We start from the raw sequence: 19,454 nt of genomic DNA on the forward strand, positions 1-19,454 counted from the left end.
TCCTGTTTATTTCCATAGGCCTGGTGGCAGCTAACAATTTTCACACCAAGGAAAGGAGTCAGCATGTTGTCATCTTGGATCTGTTTGCTTGGAGTGGAATTACATAGCAAGAAAACCACTCTTGAGTGGGAAGGCTCTTCCTTCTAGGAACACTACATCACTGGGTATCAAGTAAAGAGAAACATATTCAACATAATGTGAGGAAAATTGACCATTGGTACATCTGCAGGACACTTTCTACCCCATAAAATGGAGATAGCAGTCATTATAGGATGAGCAGGGTGGAGAGGATGCTAATTTGCTTCCCTCTTGAGATGTTTTTCTTAAGTGAATAAAACTTAGATTTGCTTAGAAGATTATTTGAACTTAGACTTCTTCCTTTGTTCAAAAGAATTAGATTTTGGTACTGTCACATGAGCTCTCTGGAGGGGCATCCAGCTAGCCTCAGCCTACAATGAGACTCCCTGCTTTCTTGTAGGAAAGAAAGAGATTGCCAGAGATAGCATGAGTATGTGTTATGTACTCCATCTTCTACCCACAGCTCAAGGCTGAGCACAGGAAAAAAGAGAAGAGAAAGCCAAGGTGTTACTCTTGGTGAAGTCTAGAGGTACTTTCTGTCCCACTGGCTCCACCTTTGCAACTGCGATGGGTTAATAAAATCAGAAGCCAGTCCTTGTACAGTCTTTTCCACTTCAAAAGCAGGGCTGCATTTTGAATCATCCATATTAGAAACAGCCAAACTCCACAGAGAGATGAAGTAAAACCAAAACAGACCATTCTCCATACCACTATTTGTTGTCAACCTATCTCCTTTCCTGAAGCTTACAAAGTCACCAGCTTCTGAAGTCATGACAGAGTGGGATGGTTACTGAAAGGGCAATATTCTCAGGGATCAGACTTTCCCTTAGACAGTCCTGGAAACTGGATGAAATCACTGACTTGGTTTTTTTTTTTTTCAAATGAAAAGTTAAATTTCCCCTCAAAGAAAACTACACCAAGGATGTCCAATTAAGCCTCTGATCACATTGGAACATCAAACTCCCCCTGTGGAGGACTCTCAAAATGCAGGGTATTACCCAGGTGCCAATGACCGATCTGCCTGGATTTGCCTGGCAGTATAATCAGATCTCTGTAGACTTCATTTTAACATATGTTTGAACCTCCAAAAGATAGGAAAAACAAAAATCCATCCAAAAAATCTCAGCTGTGGCTTACAAGGTAACAAAGAAAAGTGCAATAACAAACAAATAAGTAACACACTTGGAAAATAAATGGGATTTCTACAACAGCTCAGCAAATGCTCACAATAAGGAAATTTCTCTTCCAGAACTACCATAAAATCCTGCACTTAACTTTTAATGGCTGGAGCCTCCCAGCTAGTCTAGAAGACACCCCACAAAGAGGCTTTCTAAAAGGAACTATTAATGAGGTTTCGCCAACAGTTTTTTGAAAAATGATGAGCTAGCTACATGCCTCTAATAAGTGTTTAAGTCTGAGAACTCAGTATGTTATGTTTATGAATTTCTTTATTCACCATAGGGATGTAATTACCTCATAGAAAACTGTCATGTTTTTGGCAGTATCTAGACTTCCAAATTTAAAAGAACAACAACAGAAGAGAAGTGGACACCATGTTTACGTCAACCTGAATGCATATAAGAGAAAACAAGTTTGCTGCTGCTATATCTTTTTACAGACTACTAAATTAGCATTATGCTGTGGGAGAACTAAGCTGCCTCTAATCCTTATTTCTAAACTCCAGAGAGATCTACACAGAAACCAGAGGGACAGAAGAGAGAAAATACCACAGTGAAATGATGCAACTACGGAGTAAGAAAAAAGAGCAGAAAGCTAATATTTAAAACCCAGCCCGCAGGGATGCTCAATGCTCTGTAAATAGAGAGCCAAGCACTCATGGTACTCACTGAAAGTATCATCTCCAGCTTATAAAGGAAAACTGCACAGCTTTTCCTCAAAAAATTGCATTACTTCTTACACTTTTTAGAATCAAATTGTGACATGTTGTCTCACCTGAACCCGACCCAGAAGAATAATCATCATCATCAATTGGATAGACGCCTGATGCTTCTTCAACAGAGCTGTTGTCAAGGTATAAATCTTTATCAGAGGTCAAATCTGCTCTCTGGAAAACAGATAACAGGGAATGGTTAAAAAGATAACAGTTCTCCAGCATAGCAGTCTCTTAATCTTTGCTCCCATTTCCGAAGTTGATGATGGCACACTGAACAGTTTATACTTTCAGTTTATGCAACATATTCCTCTAAGATGTTAAAGAAATTTGTAAAATTAAAGCATAAAAAAAGATCCAAGGCTGCACAATGAAAACTAAGAAACCACCCAATCTTTAGGAAGCAAGGCCCCTTCAAATCACATTTCATCTCATTAAATGCATGAATGAATAAATAGGATTTGCAATATACTCTGCAGAGCTTCTATAACAAGAAAGAAGCAAATCCCAGAATTGAAGCCGTCTGTCAAGATCTCAAATATACAAATCTATAGGCTGTCACGTGAAGTCTGTCATTTGATCTCAAATGAGAAGCAACAAGACCACATATCAAAAACCATCTCAGATGTACGTCGAGCCAAACCTCACAAAACACTTTACAAGTTAGAACAAACAACCGGGACTACAGAATACAAATGTTTCCAAGACAGTCCTGTTGATTAAGGATTATGGCATTTCCAGCTGGATCAGATAGCACATCTCCAAAATTCTGGTCAGGCAGGATGCTCCAACTCCTCAAATGAACACACCTCTCCTAAAATTTAGCTGTAGCTTCAACAGGCTAAAGAGTTGGCTTCTTGTGACTTTCACCACATTTTTATGTCTGCAAGTATTTCCCCACTAAAGAGAGATTCTGCTAAAATGAGCTGATAATAGAACAAGGTATCAATCATCCTTTTAGATTGACAATTCAGGCTTTGAAAGACTAGAAATTGTCTTCCTCACAGCAGCTTATGCTTTCTCAACAGAGCATAAACTTCCTTACAGGAGCCATGTATCTCTGATGACCGAGAAGGTACCTGCCACTATTACTACTATTACTTTTACCAGTGTTTCTGTGAACACCTATTTGCCACGACTTGTTGAAGAAAGTATGACAGTTGCAAATGGGGTTTTAAGTCAAAAAGCAATACTATACCAAATTGAGTCTTTTCTTTATCTCATATAATCGCCCAAACCTGCTGCTCTGAGTCTCAGGGGTTCCCACCTTACTTTTTACTGCACGGCATCGATTGCCCATTTTATTCTACCCAACATTTACTGTAGCTTTCCTAAAGGGGCACCAAACCGTGAAAGGGGTAACTCCTGTATGCAAAGACCCACATCTGACCTTCTGAGGTAAATTTTTTCCCAGAGGTCTAAAAAATATTGTTGAAGACATTTGTGACTTTTTTTTTTTTAGGATGCTTTTGGCAATGGATTCCTCTTCCAACCTCCTACGCTTCTTCACAGCAGAAAACTGCTCTTCAGTTTGATCTAAAATAAAAAAATTATTCTTCACAGGAAGCAGAAAGGCCACCCTGATTACTAAAGTATTTCAGAGTAAAAGACCTTTGCACTGGGGGTACCTGACACCTTCTGAACAGCTCTGAACTAAAACAGTGTTACCCTGTTTTTCTTCTAAACAGGAAAAGAAAACCAACATGATACTTGGTCAAAGTCTACTCTTGCTACAGTAGCTTTTACCTGTGGGATATGTGGCGAAAAAAAAGTCCTGTTTTTAAGATAGGTTTAGAAAAGGCCTGCTCTCATCCGCTGCTGCTAGTTCATGCGGTCTGCCTGGAACTGGCTGCAGTCCAAAGCCAGAAATTCAAGACGATGTCTGGTCACCATCAGATGACTTAATTCCTTTAAAAGATGTCTCCAAAGGAAGGCCTGAAGTGGCTCAGTAGCTGTATAGGTGGTATTGTAATTAAGACGCAGCTGAGACTGTTTCCGTATAGGAAGACAACTCCCTGTCACGGGACAAATATCCTGCTGTTGATCAGGCTGCCACAATGGACTAAGCCACTTTGCCCCACTTTACTTCCAGCCACAACTGTGGTACAAAACAGCCCACTCATCAATATCAGGCAGGAAAAAACAAAACATATTTAGAAGGAAATGCAGGTGGCTGCCCATAAGTATAGAAAAGGCATACAATATTCAAAAGGTATCAGAGGTAGTAAATACTACCCAACACCATGCTGGGAAAAAATTTGAAGACCTACCTGGAGAAATTTCCTAACAAAGGGAATTGCCAATAGCATTTGGCAACAGCTGAGAAAGAGCCTGAGTTTGCAAATGTTAGTGAACGAAAATTAATCTGCATGAGAACAGAAGCATCACACATCCGTGCCCAGAATTTTTAGCATTGAATAAAAATATGAACTTACCAATCAATTTATTCCCTAGGCCATTTCCCACTTCTGTCTATATCAGAAGCAAACTTAGCAGAATTCAAAAAACAAACAAAACCCCAAAACAATGCCCCCCTCTGAAACAAACAACCCTGGTTTTTTGCTCTTTCTAAGCCTCACAGGAGTCAGAAAAGACAGAAACGATCCCTGACAGTTCTTCTAAAGATTCAGTTTTTGTAAGACAGCTGAGCAGCTAACCCAATCCAGCCCAAGCTGCAAACGCCTGGTCAGCCAGGCTCCCCACCATCACATTCACTCCCTTTCTTTCGATGAATTATGGCTTTTCAGCTGCCAAAAGCTTTCATTTCTAACTCTGCTGAGATGTTCTCAAGATTTAAACCAGCTGAAAACAGAGGAAGAGAAATGGAAGAAAAGCCTGAGTAGTTTTCAGCAGCAATTTGAGCATCCATTGTATTTTATTCTGGGGATGCAAAGGATACAATGTGAAACATTATTTAATATCTAGTACTGTGGATGGCACAACTCCATCAGAATGAGAAAACTATTCCCCACAGTCTTATAGATCTAGTACAATATTTACTATAGGGAGAAATATATGGTACAGTGAATCCCAAACGCATTCAGATCAGACATCAAGCTCCATCTGAGGAAGATGCTCTGCAGCTTCTCTGGCCAGAGCCCCTTGCTTCAGCTCGCTGCCAGTATGAATGATTCTCCTTTAGTGGAACTTGGACAGGACACAAGCACCCTCTCAAACCAAAAGGCACAAAGAAGCGTACCCTGGCTTAAAAATCCCAGGCATTTGCACAAACAAATGCACTGCACTGTCCCCAAAACAAGTTGGCTAGTAGACTTGGGGTATGGGCACCCCTTCTACACCACAGCTTGCACCTCTTTTTGCAGTTGCTCAGAAGCATGTAGCTGCCTTAGTCCACTTGCAATGAAAACTGCCTTAAGGTTAAGAACAAAAACAGTGAACAAAAAATGCATAGCTGTTAAAAATAATTCTGTGAAGATTAAGCTTAGAAAAATGAGAGACGGTTAATGAAAATAAAAGAATACCTCATGGCGCTTAAGTGAGTATCAAGCACTGAAGCCATGCTTTGCAATTTTAAGCTATGCAAAAATAAATTTGATTTAATATTTGCTCTAGAAATGTTTTCTCGCTTGTCAGCTGGGAATCCATGGGGGCCCGTGGACTACTTCCAGGGTGTTCACAAAAGATAAGCTGGAAAAAGAAGTCTGTTGTCAGTAGGCTTGGACGGAGAAAGGTCTGTACTAGCACTTTAATATGCTTAGGAGGAAAAATAAAAAAGTTTGCAAATTCTAAGTCCATGAATCTATTTTTAGTTATTATGAAGGCTAAATATTTAAGGGACTATTTCCTATGGCTAACAATTGAAACGAGGGCCCTCATGTCACTTTTATGTAACAGCCTTATTTTCAGATCTATTAAAACAGCAGGAACACCAAGCAAAGATGTCTCTGTTATCAGTCCTTTAATCTGGCCCTGAAGCCACAAAAACTGCTCGTTACCTCTTGACAGAGATTGCATTCTCGTCCATCATTGTTATCCCACTTACATTTTTATTCCAAGAATATAATGCTGCAAAATCCTGTGACCTAAATACTTCACATGCTACATGCCAATGATCACTGATTCCTGTCTGGTTATTGACTACACTGGCATAAATCTAAATCTCATGGATGTAGTGTAGATTAGCACCCATTAAGTACTAGATAAAAGATATTCCCATACCAGTTATATGTTGAATTTGAAATCTCAAAGTGTTTATTTTACTAAAACTTACATTTTTAATGATTTGTAATTTAATAAATTTAGATCATTCAGGATATATTTAATAAAAAAAGCTCTCATTCTGACACTAAATGAGAGAGAAAACAAGGCAAAAAAATCTTTTTCTGACTCATCTCATGAAAGGCATAAATCATTCATCAAAATCACAATGGCAAAAACTTCAAAACAATCTTCAGAAAATAGGAGGGTTGGGAAAGGATGGTGCACTTCATTTAAAAAAAAGAGTACCAAGTGCCCTGCAATAGCCATTCCCTTTTCCAGTGCTGCTGTTACAGTCAGTCCTCCCATTAAGTGGGGATGATTTAGGAATAAGACATTAAAGAATTTTATGCCGTGTGGATGAAGCCAAGAAAGCTGGCGTGAGGAGCAGTGAAGAAGTAATGTCTACTATGGCTGTCGTGGCTGTTTGAAACTCAGACGGAAGAGCGATGAGTAACTGACATATGGAAGGAAACATTTTATTACTTACAGATGCACTCAAATTTCTGTTCTCTGCCTTTTTGGGTATATGTATGGGACAAAGAATTTGAGGTTTGCAGCTGGATTATTAATGGTACATTGCCTCCCTTTTTCCCCAGATGGAAGTCTTTTAGATGTAACCCGTTTAGTATGCACAGAACCAGAGACTAATATTTTAAAAGTGATGTTATATCCCAAATATCTAAACCAAAAGACTCTGAAAATTTGCAAGCATTACAGCTGTTGATTAGGTGGAGATCTTATACGTAAGACGGAGAAAGAAAACAGATTTTCCTCTTCTATTAACAGATAGTGCTTGTATAAAAGCATGTTCAGCTGGTGAGTCTGAGTTCACTGATGTGATGTATTCTTCATATACATTCCATTTTTGGAAAGCTAACTACCTGAATGCATTCATCTAAAGCCTGAGGACCATTGCAGAGACTCCCACTGAAGGCAGGAGAAAAGGCAGTTGTGTCAAGGAGAAGCTGTATTTCCTCCTAGGTTTCCTGCAAAAAGGAACTATGATTTGCCACTCGACAGGAGTTAGTCCTAACGGACCTCAGCATTGCTGACCCCGAAGCCAGCAGGCGTCTTGCTATCATTGTTCACCATTTCTTCCCCTTCCCTCATCACACCAGGAAAGCTATTTCACCAATGACACTGTCCCTTAAAACCTCGTTAACCTTATGCAGGAATGATTTTAGACAAAAAAACTCTATAAAGCGCAAAACTTGAAAATCAGATTCACACCTCAAAGCACTAGGTTTTCCCAGAGAAACATGCTAACCAGAAGAGCATCCACTTTCCATTTCCCATTGTGTTACTGGTTCCCAGAGGTGAGCATCTGCCAGCTCTGGCAATGCTCATCAACCTCCTTCAGCCTGCGCATCCCTACACTGCCCACGTGTACCCTGCTACAAACACGTAATTTTGAAGTAGGATTTTATGTTACAAGGCATGTTTACCACTAACTGTCGTATTACAGATGCCTTTCTTTCCTTTCACTGATATGTCCTACAGCTGGGCACAGAAGAAAGGGAAGGAAAGAAGTAGTCCTCACTATTTCCTTTCAAGATGGTGGTGGCCACTTTTAAGAACTCGCAGGCTAAACTCTTCCCAGCAAATCCCACTTCATTGCACTGTGCCAACTGCAGTGGGGCCTTCGGCAGAAGTGGCGGTGGTGGGCAGTTGTGGGATTTTTTGAGAAATAAGATGCTAATAATTAGTGATGTAATTTAAGCACAACACTCTAAGGACTCCCCATTTCCTTCCTTGGGGAAACCATACTACCTGCACAAGGGTGATGTTAGTGGAGTGGGTACTGGCCGCAGAAAAGCTGCCCTACACCACAGTCTGGGTAACTGTGATCACAGCAAAAATATTCTTTCCATTACAACAGGCTCGAGATTGAATTTTGCAAGTTTGAGAGCAAGGGTTTCATACAGAAGCCAACGTCTGCATTGCTCATTTCCCCCGCATCATTTTGACATGGTTACCATCTCCCAGGTTTACCTTGGAGATGGCTTAAAACCCTCCAAGCGCTCCCCACGGCTGCTGCCTTTCCGTGCCAGTCCTCCCGCTCACGCGCGTGCCCAATGAGAAAATCAGCCTTGCGATGGGAACTGCCTGGACCGAATTTGTGAAAGCCACGGCCTCCCCCACCACTGGCTTTGGCCAATTAAATAACAAGCTTTGATTGCCGTGACTCATTCTGGAAGGCTCATTTCCAAAGGTATGTTTAAAAATACTTTAGAAGATGTTTGCTGCCCTTCTTCAGTTAAGGGTGGAAGAGGAAATTGGCTTTGTACAGGTGTCCCTACTAGCATTGTAAGTTGGGTGTTTGCCCATGGGGACGGCGCTGGTGCCGGCAGCAGCGCAGCAAGCTGAGACCCTGTCTGGTGCAGCACGGAGCTGCTACCGCGGCCAGAGCGCATGCCAGAAAGATTATTCACGCTCCCTGTACCTCATGTACAAGAACTTCCTGATGCTGCACAAAACCATAGCTTTAGGCCTCCAATCTCTCATGACAGATAAAGAAAGGGTTTGACCGCTCGTGGCTGCTGAGGAAAGGCGGAGAGCCCAAAATAAACACAAGCACTGCAAACTGCTTCTACTACTGCTAGCATTCAACAATAGAGGAGTCTACCAAAAGAGCTGATTTACAGAGATTGCCTCATGTCAGAGCCAAGAGTCAAAACACACTGGCTTTTAAGATGCGCACAGTCTGTTATGCCAGACTAATTACCAAAACAGAGGCGTACTTGACAGGGACGACATTAATAAAAAAACTCTTGCCGGTGTCAGGCATTTCAGCAGTCTATGTAATGGCTCGCACTAAAGAAAATACACCACATCCGTGGCGCTCATAGGGAAACACTTCAAGGCAAAGGGCCCCCTTGGGTAAGGAGACACCCAACAAGCCACCACCGCGTCAGCTACTATTCACTTACAGCCACGCACCAAAGAATTACTGTGCTGCCATTGATAGATTTAAGTTCACACTCTTCACAGTCATAGAAACTTGTGTGCCTGTTTTCTAACAGTCATCTGTGCCTTCAGAAATACTCCCTAATGTGTAATTACATGCCGTATGGTACATTATGTGATAACAGAACTTAAAACAGTAACGGGAGAACTTGTTCAAGCTTATTTGAAAATGTTTTTCTTCCCATTATAAAGGCTCACAGATCTGTGTAGTGGGTCTTTGGCCTGCTTACAGTTTTGGAGCTGAGGCTTGTCCTGCCTTGAGGAGAAAGATAAACGTCCTCTAAAGTTCTTACCTGTTTGAGGTAAATTCCAATGGAATAAGCTTCTATCTTTCCACTTCTTTGATTTCCAGTTGTGCATCATTTATGCATCATTTATGTACTAGATGCACCCAGAGACCAAATTTCAGTCTATTAACTTAATCCCTTGTCCAGAAACTGTGTTGCCCAGGGTGGGACAGAGGATGCTGTATGAAGGTGCAGGAGGCAGGCGAGCAAGCACGGCAGCAAGATCAGGCAGAGCTTTCCGTCCTTATGCACAAGTACCAACGTCATGATTTGTGATGGACAGATCAAACAACTTGCTCCATGCTCTCCAGCTACAACAGATATTTAGTAAATGAACAAAAAGAGATCCTCATCAGTTACCCAACAGTCCTCCTAGGCTATCCAACTAGGCTCAAGCACACATGAAGTAGTATTAAAGGACTGCTAGCTGAGCGAGACCATAGTTGGGTCTGCCCCTACAAAAGCTGCCTTCATCATCTACCCTACAGAAGATACCTACATCTTCATTCAGTTATGCAGAATTTTCTGGAACAACAAACCTTTACCTCGGTGGATCTCTGCTACTGCTATACCCCAGTGAAGAGCAGTTCTTCACCTGGGTAGAGTCTCCTAAGCAGTCCCACAGCCTCATCTCACAATTCAGCAAGTAAAAGCTACCTGGATCACAGGATATGAAACTGCAGAATTTTATTTTCTTTCTCCAGCAATGAAAGTTTCCTGCAGTTCTCCAGCAATTCATGCTGAAAGCCCACGCTCAAGAGGGGACCGGACACGTTGATCCTTCCCCAGACCTACAGCCAGGAAGCTGCGTGGTCAGATCATCTCCACACAGGCTACAGGTTAGGACCTTCCTAACCCAATGACCACATAAACTTACTCCAACTAAAAAATGGTTACTTAGGAATGATAGAGGGGCAGGGCAAATCTGATATGCCAATCCAAGCAAACAGTGCTGCTGTGCTGTTTACGTGAACCCCCTGATTTGACATTATATCGCATTCCCTGACTCTGCACCAACAGGTTTTTCCTTGTATGTGAAACGCAGAATTGAACACTGCAGTTTAGTTGTCTCCTTTACCTTGAAAACCTTAAGACTGCTTAACAGTCACAGGGTACAGTACACAACAATTCTCATTTCCCACGTAAAAGCGGAAGTTTAATACTAAAGTTTCTCCAGGAATCCCAAAATTAAAAGATTCAAAGCCCTTTCAGCTTTCATGCCAAGCCATCAATCGCTGCAAAGAACAGTTTATTCTTCAACTCTGCCTTTGACGTAGGCACGATACAACAGGGAAACTATTTTAGAAGGGCTACAGCTGAATCAGCTTCTGAAGCGCTACTCCGGACTGAAATATTAAAGGGCAATGTGCAGGCAAAACAGCATCAGAAGCCAGCAGCCAGCAATATGCATCACGGATTGATTTATCTCAATTAGCATAGCAATTTTCTGCACGTTTTCCAAAAAGCACCCATCGGTTTCACCAAAAATAAGATCAAAACCACCATGCAAATCGTTGTCACAGCTCAAAATGCTAATCAGTTTTTTAAGGACACATCAGTCCATGTGCAGACAGGACAGGCACAGCCGTGACCAAGAAGCTAAATGTGCTTCTTTGAAAATGCTGAATGAAGAGGTTAGCCTGTCTTTGAATCACCAGTCACAAGCCTGACACTAAAGGGAGATGTAGGTAGCTTTTGGTATAGAGGTCATAACTACACGTACCTGCCCCAGTCAGTGCTTTTAAATCTAACGCACACTGGCTCTTCCATGCACACCTCCCCTCTCCTTTCATGCTTTACTGATCCTTTTTCCTAATCAATCAGAAGAACTAACACTTATATTTTCCTCCCTCCTCTTGAGAATCTGGATGAATGATTAAAGCTGCCAGGGTAACCTCTTTGGCATGCATGCCAATAACTCCCCACCTAATAGCCTTTCCTCTGCCTCGCTGCCCTGGCCCACTGGTGATTACTGCAATCCCTTGAAGTGGTCAAATTGCAGGGCAGCCCCCATGGAAACCTATTTGGAGCTGTTCAAGCTCATACCAAAGAATGATGTTTTTAATACAGATTGTTCTTTTTAAAGCCCTACAAAAGCAGCTGTAATCAATCGTAGTGGGAGCACTGCAAACTTCCACCAGTTTCAAAAGCCCCATATTGATTCCTTTCCAGTCCGTGGATTTCAACAAAATAGCCCCATGTGAGGAACTCAGAATCAACTAACGTGAAATCATTTAAATTAAGATATTTTTGCTATTAGTAGCAAGAATTGGCAATAAACTGTCACAATCAATTACATTCCTTTCGCATAAACAGGGAAATTACATATAAAACAACTATATTATTAAAGTTACATTAAGCAGCAATTAAATATTACTATCAAAGGTTATGTATAGCAACTGAAATTTGTCAAAGATGAGGAGGAATCAGACTTCACAGCTTAAAGAGTGAGCATTTCCAATTCTTAAATGCATAATCTGTTTTCAATAGGGACTTACTCGTTGAACAACAAGGTCTACAAATCTCTCAGTGGACACTTCTGTTTGCCACCTGCAGCCTGCGGACTCTTGGTGACATCCCACCAAAGCTCCCCACAGGTGGAAAAAGGGCTACTGGTAGATCTAAAATCCGTTTGATCTTTCCAAAATTGTGTGCTATCGTAGCAATTAGCTGAAGGAACTTCCCTCCCTCCCAAAAACACATGCAACCTATTTCAGGAGATGGTCATAAACTGCTCTAAATGAAGAGGAATCCTGGATCCTCTAGAACTGAGATGAATGTTGGTGATAACACATTCATATCCCAGGTTCGTTAGATTCTTACTCAAGGTAAGTAGAGCTCAAATAAGCTTTAAGTATGCTTAAATGAAACACCTTTGTACCAGTACTCTCAGTTTCATTACAACAGAACATGCAGGCTGTGCACTCAACATGAGAGGAAAGAATCACCCTTTAAACAAATATCTTAAAAAAACCCAACCAACCAACCAACCCACCCCAAATCATCATCTTTATACTACTTCGGATACTGACAGAGAATTTCTGCCCAAAACTGGTACCGTCTAATGATGCAAAATGCAAACTGAACTGCAGATCAATGTGAACTTTGCGTTAGCCAGCAGAACGTGCTGCATGTGCCGACTTCTTTCTCCAGTCCATGAAAACGATCACAACTTCATTTATTCAGGTAACTACTTCTAAGTTGTTGGGCGGTGGCTAGAAGCACAGAGCTAGGGGATCAGTTTGTTCTCTGGCAGGAAAAACACTGGTAAATCCAAAACTTGGTTAAATTAGGCCAGAAGCCATAATCTCAGTGGCCAAAAGGATAAATGGTATCACTGCTACTCTTTCCACTAGTCTGTCTTCTCAGAGACAGCAAATACAGACAGCATTGAGAGACCAGGTACATCCTTGTGAGATACCTCTTCGTATCTCAGATCCCCAAACAGTAAGACAACAAAGATTACTTTATTCCTGTTTCCAGGTGCCAACTAGTCTAACACCCACTCATCTCACTGGTCTACAAGATTAAATTGTTGGATTCGGCACTCTGATCCCATCTTAACTGAATTTTTGCTACAAAGGGTTGGTGTTCATATCCTCTTTGATGCATACAAAGATAAGAAATGAGTTTACTTCAGATAGGATAAAACATCACTCTAATAACTTCTACTATAAAAGCAGTTGAGTGAAATTAGAGATACGGTGGCTTGTACAGGCTACGTGGCTTCAGGAGCAGTCTTCTGTCTGGTATGCTGCCCTTCAGGCACGACTCCCCTCCTTCCACCAGGGAGAAGGAACTGGTGCATCACCGATGCAAGCCCGCCTGACTCCCCAGCCAAAGGCAACAGCCAGGTTGGGCTGGGGGGGAGCACAGCACCCTGCCTGCAGCGCCAGCCAACTTCCTAGCCAGGTGGGGCCGAGGGAAGAAGGGAGGGTTTTCTCTCCTGCCCTCCCTCCGTCTTTGACTCTCGTGGCAGCTCCCTGGGGCTTGCAGTACAGCATCCGACTCGGCAAGGGAACCAAGGGGACAATTTCTTCTGAAGACAAATACAGCCCAGGGTTGCATTCGGAAACTAGCTGGAAATACTGAGCAGAACCCCTAAAAGAGAATTTGAACTATATTGCTAGGAATTTCTTCCCATAAGGTTTTTCAGCTAGCTGACCCCATATCAACCGCACAGCAAGAGAAAATGAGGCAGAGCCTCGGTGAGGCAGTCTGCTATGAGCCTCCATACCCGCTGTAACGCACTTCCGCACACTGTAACCATTAACATCCATTCATATTCCCGAGAATAACCATCTAACATATGTCCGCTCTTAAAAAAACCCACAAACCTACATAGAAAGCATCAAGCTGAAACCGCATTGTATAAGGTACACTAAAATAAAAGAGTTACTCCACGAGCAGTGGAAAGGCTGACACCTGATTTTCTAGAGGTTCCCCTCCCCACCACAACCCCAGCTCCTGCCCCTTTCCCTTATGCTACTCCCTCTCTATGAGCTGTGCACGTGGATGTGGCAGAACATGGATCAAACAACTCTTAAGATGAATATATAGGAATTTCTCAAAATAAAAGTTTCAGCTGGCATTACATAAGGGACCACGTTCAAACAGCATTTACAATTTTTTCGTTTAAATCATGGTCAAGAAAGCTGCTGCTTTAATTGAACAATTAGTGAACTGGTAACATAATCTCTCCCAGTTATCATGAGTGGCTACCTTTAATGAAAACTGGCTGAAATAAGCTTCATATCGATTACCTTCAGCCGATGTTTCAAAAATAATGCTACATAACACTAGAACCAAAAGAATTACATTCATAATGAAGGTAGGGATAAATTACACTGTATTTGATAAATTAGCTTCCCTTGATTTAAAGGAAAGCAAGCCAGGTAAGTTGTTTGACAGCATTTTTAACAGTCATAGATCTGACTGAAGAGTGAAATACAACAAAGACTCTTAATGGTATTAAATATCTGTTAACAAAGAACAACCCTTTCTTTCTAGCATTTATACTTTAAATCAGTGAAGGGAACAAAGATTTCAGTATTTCTATAGCCAAACTCCGAATCTTCATGAAACTGTCCCAGCACCATCAATACAAGGTTAGCAGCACTCTACAATCTTTACTACCTTTTCAATGGTCTAAAGCTTTCAAAAATCCATATGCCTACAAAACCTCCTGGAGCTGTTACACATTGAGAATTTCACAGCATTATTGACCTGGGCAGCCTCTTTATCCTCAGTAAGTTATTTTAAGCAACTTTCTGCCAGCAAGCAAGTCTCTTTGTTAGGCTTTGTCTGTATTATTGCTAAAGCACTGCTAACAATACAGCACAAAACAGGGAGGCACTAAGCAGAAACCAGAAAGGGGTCTTTATTTCTTTTTTTCTCCACTTTCCTGATACGCTCCTAATATCCTACAGATCACTGCCCTGCTGCCAGGAATCTGGCTACGCACCTAAGCTACCTCCTGAGAGGGAGCAACGTAAATGCACAGCAGACAAAACGGACCAAATCCACATATTTTCGGGACCACGCTATTTAACTTGCACTCTTCCTTTTGCCTTGTTGGCACTTCTCTCTCTCTCTCTCTCTTGTAGAGAAACAGAAGCTAGCAAGTATATTTACCTACTGAGTAAGAAAACACATCACCTGGCTTGGGAGGTGAGGAAGGGAAGAAGAAAAAGAAAGGTAAATTTCTCGTATTTCAAACTCAAAAACCAAACACTCTGCTTTATTCTTAAATCCCTTATCAGCTTAAATCCATTATCAGCTTGAGGACCGTATTTCTGTAGCATGGTAGGAAAAGCAAACCTCAATCCGACACATATGAGCACACATGAAGAAGCAAGCTCATGCCTGGAGGTATCAACTGAGAAGACCAGTGCTAGCACAGCAGTCTTCCTTGGATTGTAACTTATGAATAGCCATAGTCGAGCAGCCACATCCATGCTTCTTCTACTATCCTACTCATAAAAAATATTTATGGGGTGATCCTGTTTGGGGAAGCAACTCTTGCTTCGTCCTTTTACTTTGAAGTTTCGTATCTTGAAAGCTTGCGTGGCCAGTCACCCATACTACTCCTTGGTGTCATACCTACCCAGGTCAAGACCTACCCTGCTTTAATTCAAGGGCACACTATAAAATGTACTCAACTGACAGCCCACGCAGGCACAGAGAGATTTAGATTTGATACCAGCTTCTGTATCACACTTGATAACTAGACTCTCAGCTAAGGGCCAAGACATACAGAGGAAGCTGCCCAGGGACAAGGGTAAAAGAAAGAGATTTAAACTGATATAAATTGAGTCCATAAAATCTCTGCTAGTGATACTTTATTTCTGAATGTTAGATCAGCTTTGCTATTTCCTTGTTAAACTGCACCTTGTGGAGTGAATGGAAAGAACAGATGTTTTTTAAGTTATCAATTCAATAAAGTTTTCAAGTATCACAAGAACACCTTTTAAGTAATGTTTTACAGAAGCAACTAATTCAGCACTTTATGCTACTTAACCTGATTAAGTGTTGGCAAAAATAGTGGACACAATGGATAAGTAACTTGTCGACCCTGAGTTATTCCAGATAAAGCACGAATGTATTCCAATTATCTGCACCTTATTTCCGATAGTTCTGCTTCAAAAATACAGCACATAATCCGCTCCACATAGCTGTCAATCAAATGGACAAATTCTCGTAAGGTTTCATTGCAGATACGTCCAAAGCAATTGCACTTTACAAGGCTAACCCCAGATTAATAACAAAAGTTTAATTCAAACCACAGGTTTTTCTCTGCAAGCAATAAAAAAGTTTGCTACGCTGTTGGCATTAGAAAGCTGCTTAGTTCCCGTTTCTGTTTGCTTCAGTAAAAGGGCCACTTGACACTCGGAAATGGAACAAGCAAAAAGGGGCTTCATCAGCCTAAGTGTTACGGATGTCGGCTGCTTAATAGACCTGACCTCGCACAAACCTACTCACCTCCCTAGGTTCTGGGAGCTTAAAAAAAATCCGAGGACAAAGAGGGGAGGTGTAAAGACTCTACTTAGGGAGACCATACGGCAAGACATTCAGATCTGCCACAGCAAGACAACACAGAATAGTTTTGCAACATTACTGGTACACTTGCATATGTATATCTAAGAAAATAGGGCAGTCAAGGATTGTGTTTCAAATGAGAACAATGCAACACAAAGGAACATTTTAATGTATGCATCTATACAGCTAGATAGAAGAATGCACCTGCCGTGGTTTTAGTAGAAAGTGTAGAGGAGTTTTCTATCACACAAGAATATTGTATTTAAGTTCTTCTCAAATTAGACTCTTTGATCAAGAATAAACCTCTTTTCACAGGGCAGGCATGAAGTGCGTAAATAAGGTTTTCTGATAAACATACATGAGCAAATTAGATCAAGAACTTGTTGATAAATACAATTCTTCAACTAATATAAATGGAGGCTGCTTTTCATGGCATGTTGGCAAAGACAACTGCAAGGAGGCAATTGCAACATGTTACAACACAGCAAGCAGCATTTGTTTACTCCCTTTGAACAGACAGAAGAGATTTTCTTTCATATGCTATTTTTGGGGACAATAATTGAATGAAGGCAGACAACGACCAGGAAGCAATTGAGAAACGAGGTGGTGAAGATCATTCTGCTGCAAACTTAACTCATGTCATTAGCTGACATCTCTTCTTAAAAGTCACTCAGAAGTTCATTCGACTTCATAACAACATGATAAACAAAGACCATTAGGCAGAAGAATGCAACAGCTACTGGCATTTTGATAAAGCAGGTCATTTCATTTCTTTAAAAAAATGAGTCCATACCAGACACATCCCATGAAAACTAATGACACTCATCCAGTGAAATACACAGCTGCACTTCACTTGCAGAAGAATTGGCTTATCAAGATAAACTGGCAGCTCAAGAGTTCGCGGTGCTGAAACTGCTCACTTAGCAGCCTGACAGAGCACGGACCCTTCTGGAGACCGAAGGCCCTGGTCCAGCTCCTGGCAGGGGCTGTCTTTCCTCCATTAATTACGTGTGCGCACACGTAGGCCCGTGCTGCAGTCCCCCGGGGAAGCCTCTGATGGGCTGAGAGAGCAGATTACTGCTGGCTTAGGCTCAGATACAGCACGTTATGCAACCAAAAGGCTTAACAAGCCTCCATTTCATTCTTTTGAAATTAGTTTGGAGGGGAAAAAATGAACATGAGGTCATGAGGAAGAACACCAAAAAAGTGACATAAACCCCCCAAAACACAGTGCAAAGCTGCGGGCTAACGCCTCAGTTTTCAATTACCGGGGTGAGGGCAGACTCAGGAGGCTCTGCCAACAGCCCCGGCCGCCACGAAGCCTGCTGGAAAGCCAGGACTCACTCTCTATTTTCTGCTCAAACACTATTTCCTTCATGAGCCTGTTTACAATTTCTAAAAAGAAAGGCCAGGCCATGCTCTGCAAGTCTAGTATTCTTGAAATATGCTTTGGAGGTCGCTCCATCTTCCACCGCAGGCCGTGGAGGGGCAGGAGGAGGGACAGGTCTGTCCCACCTGCCCCGCCGCCCATGGTGCCAGCAGCCACTGGGCCCCGGGGACGCTGCCACTCATCACACGCACCAGCTCAGCAGCCACCGGCTTCAGGCAGGCAGCAAACGGTGCCGGAGCCAAAGGCGACCCTCCGGGCAAGCCGCAGCCTGCCTTTACAGACAATGTGGCGTTTTCTTCATTACTTTCCCAGTAGGGCTGGTTTGAAGTAGCATGCCATTTGCATTCAGAGTGAAAAACCTCATTTTGTCATCAGAAAGCCGAGGAGAAGTTTCCAGTGAGCTGTCCCCAGGCACGCGCCCGCTGGACGTTCACCTCCCCCAGACCGCTTTGTGCCGGCTCTGCAGCAAGTCCAGCGAGCACTGACCACCCAACGGGGCCTCGTTTCTCAAAACTCCATTTTGTAGGGATAAAAAGGGGTTGTGCTGTTCCCCTCTCTGTGCTCATTACAGCCGCAATTCAGAGATAACACAAAATGGAAAGCGCTTGGGTTTGTAACAGCCAAGTGCAGTCCTTTGGCGTCTGCTGAAGCAAAATATAAAAGTGGCACTTAAAGATTTGACCACAAAACTTCAGTACACAGAGTCTGTACACTGCGAGAGCAGCTGCAATAGTACTGCTTTTTTTGTCTTTTCTTTTTTAAACCAATACACGAGATTCAAATAAAGGAATAGTTTAGGATACCTCAAACCACTTCTCCACCTTATACTATCTTAGGAAATCAACTTAATATTCTATTATTGATTTATAACCAGGATATATAGTAACCTATATATCCTAGGATATATCATATCCTATTATCAATTTATAATCAGCCCTATCATCTGAAAGTTAAAGCTTACATTCACCAAAGGAGTCACTAAATGGAGCAAGCTTCTCCCTCACTTCCAAGCCTACTCCACTGGATCAGCAGCTGAAGGTTTCCATTTTGCTGGAGAAGGTTGTCATTCATGACATTATGCAGCGCTGAAGGAGCCAAACAGATTAAATGGACATCTGCCTTTCCAGTCCGCTACAAAAGTGGTTTAATACCAAGCAGTGTTTAAACAGTAAAACTGTCTGCAATTGCTGCTCTATAATCTGTGAGTAATCAATCAATCTCAATGCTGAGCTTCCATTACTGCTTCTCTGCAAGCAGCTGGAAAAATTTCCAGGGCACATACTCCTTGTTTATATCCCAACGCTAAAGTGGAATTAAACACAGATTCAGTCTGCACTCACAGTGATCCTGGCACACGTCAAGTCTCAGGTTTGTATTTTCAAAGCAAAGCACAGAAGATACCGTGAAACCTCCAGTTATGGCAGCTAGTTGCCATGTTACTTCCCCTCTGAATGCATTATTGCAATAAATACTGTGAGGGCTTGCCAAAGCAAAGCAGAATATCCCATCACAGCGCTCATCGTCCCACTCTTTGAAACCTCAGCACCTCAGAAGAGAGCATGGGACACAGCTGTGGTCCTGT

The 19,454-nt window shown here is 42.0% G+C and overlaps 1 protein-coding gene across 1 annotated transcript in view; it reads right to left on the minus strand.

Annotated features, from left to right (window-relative positions):
* Positions 1–19,454, minus strand: part of SDC2 (syndecan 2) — a 62,407-nt gene that overhangs the window by 10,828 nt on the left and 32,125 nt on the right. The window contains exon 2 of the mRNA XM_075141409.1: positions 2,032–2,143. Coding sequence (XP_074997510.1) covers positions 2,032–2,143 — 112 coding nt within the window. The remainder of the gene's footprint in view (positions 1–2,031; positions 2,144–19,454) is intronic.

Source organism: Calonectris borealis, chromosome 2 (assembly GCF_964195595.1).
Source record: "Calonectris borealis chromosome 2, bCalBor7.hap1.2, whole genome shotgun sequence".
Taxonomy (NCBI): Eukaryota; Metazoa; Chordata; class Aves; order Procellariiformes; family Procellariidae; genus Calonectris; species Calonectris borealis.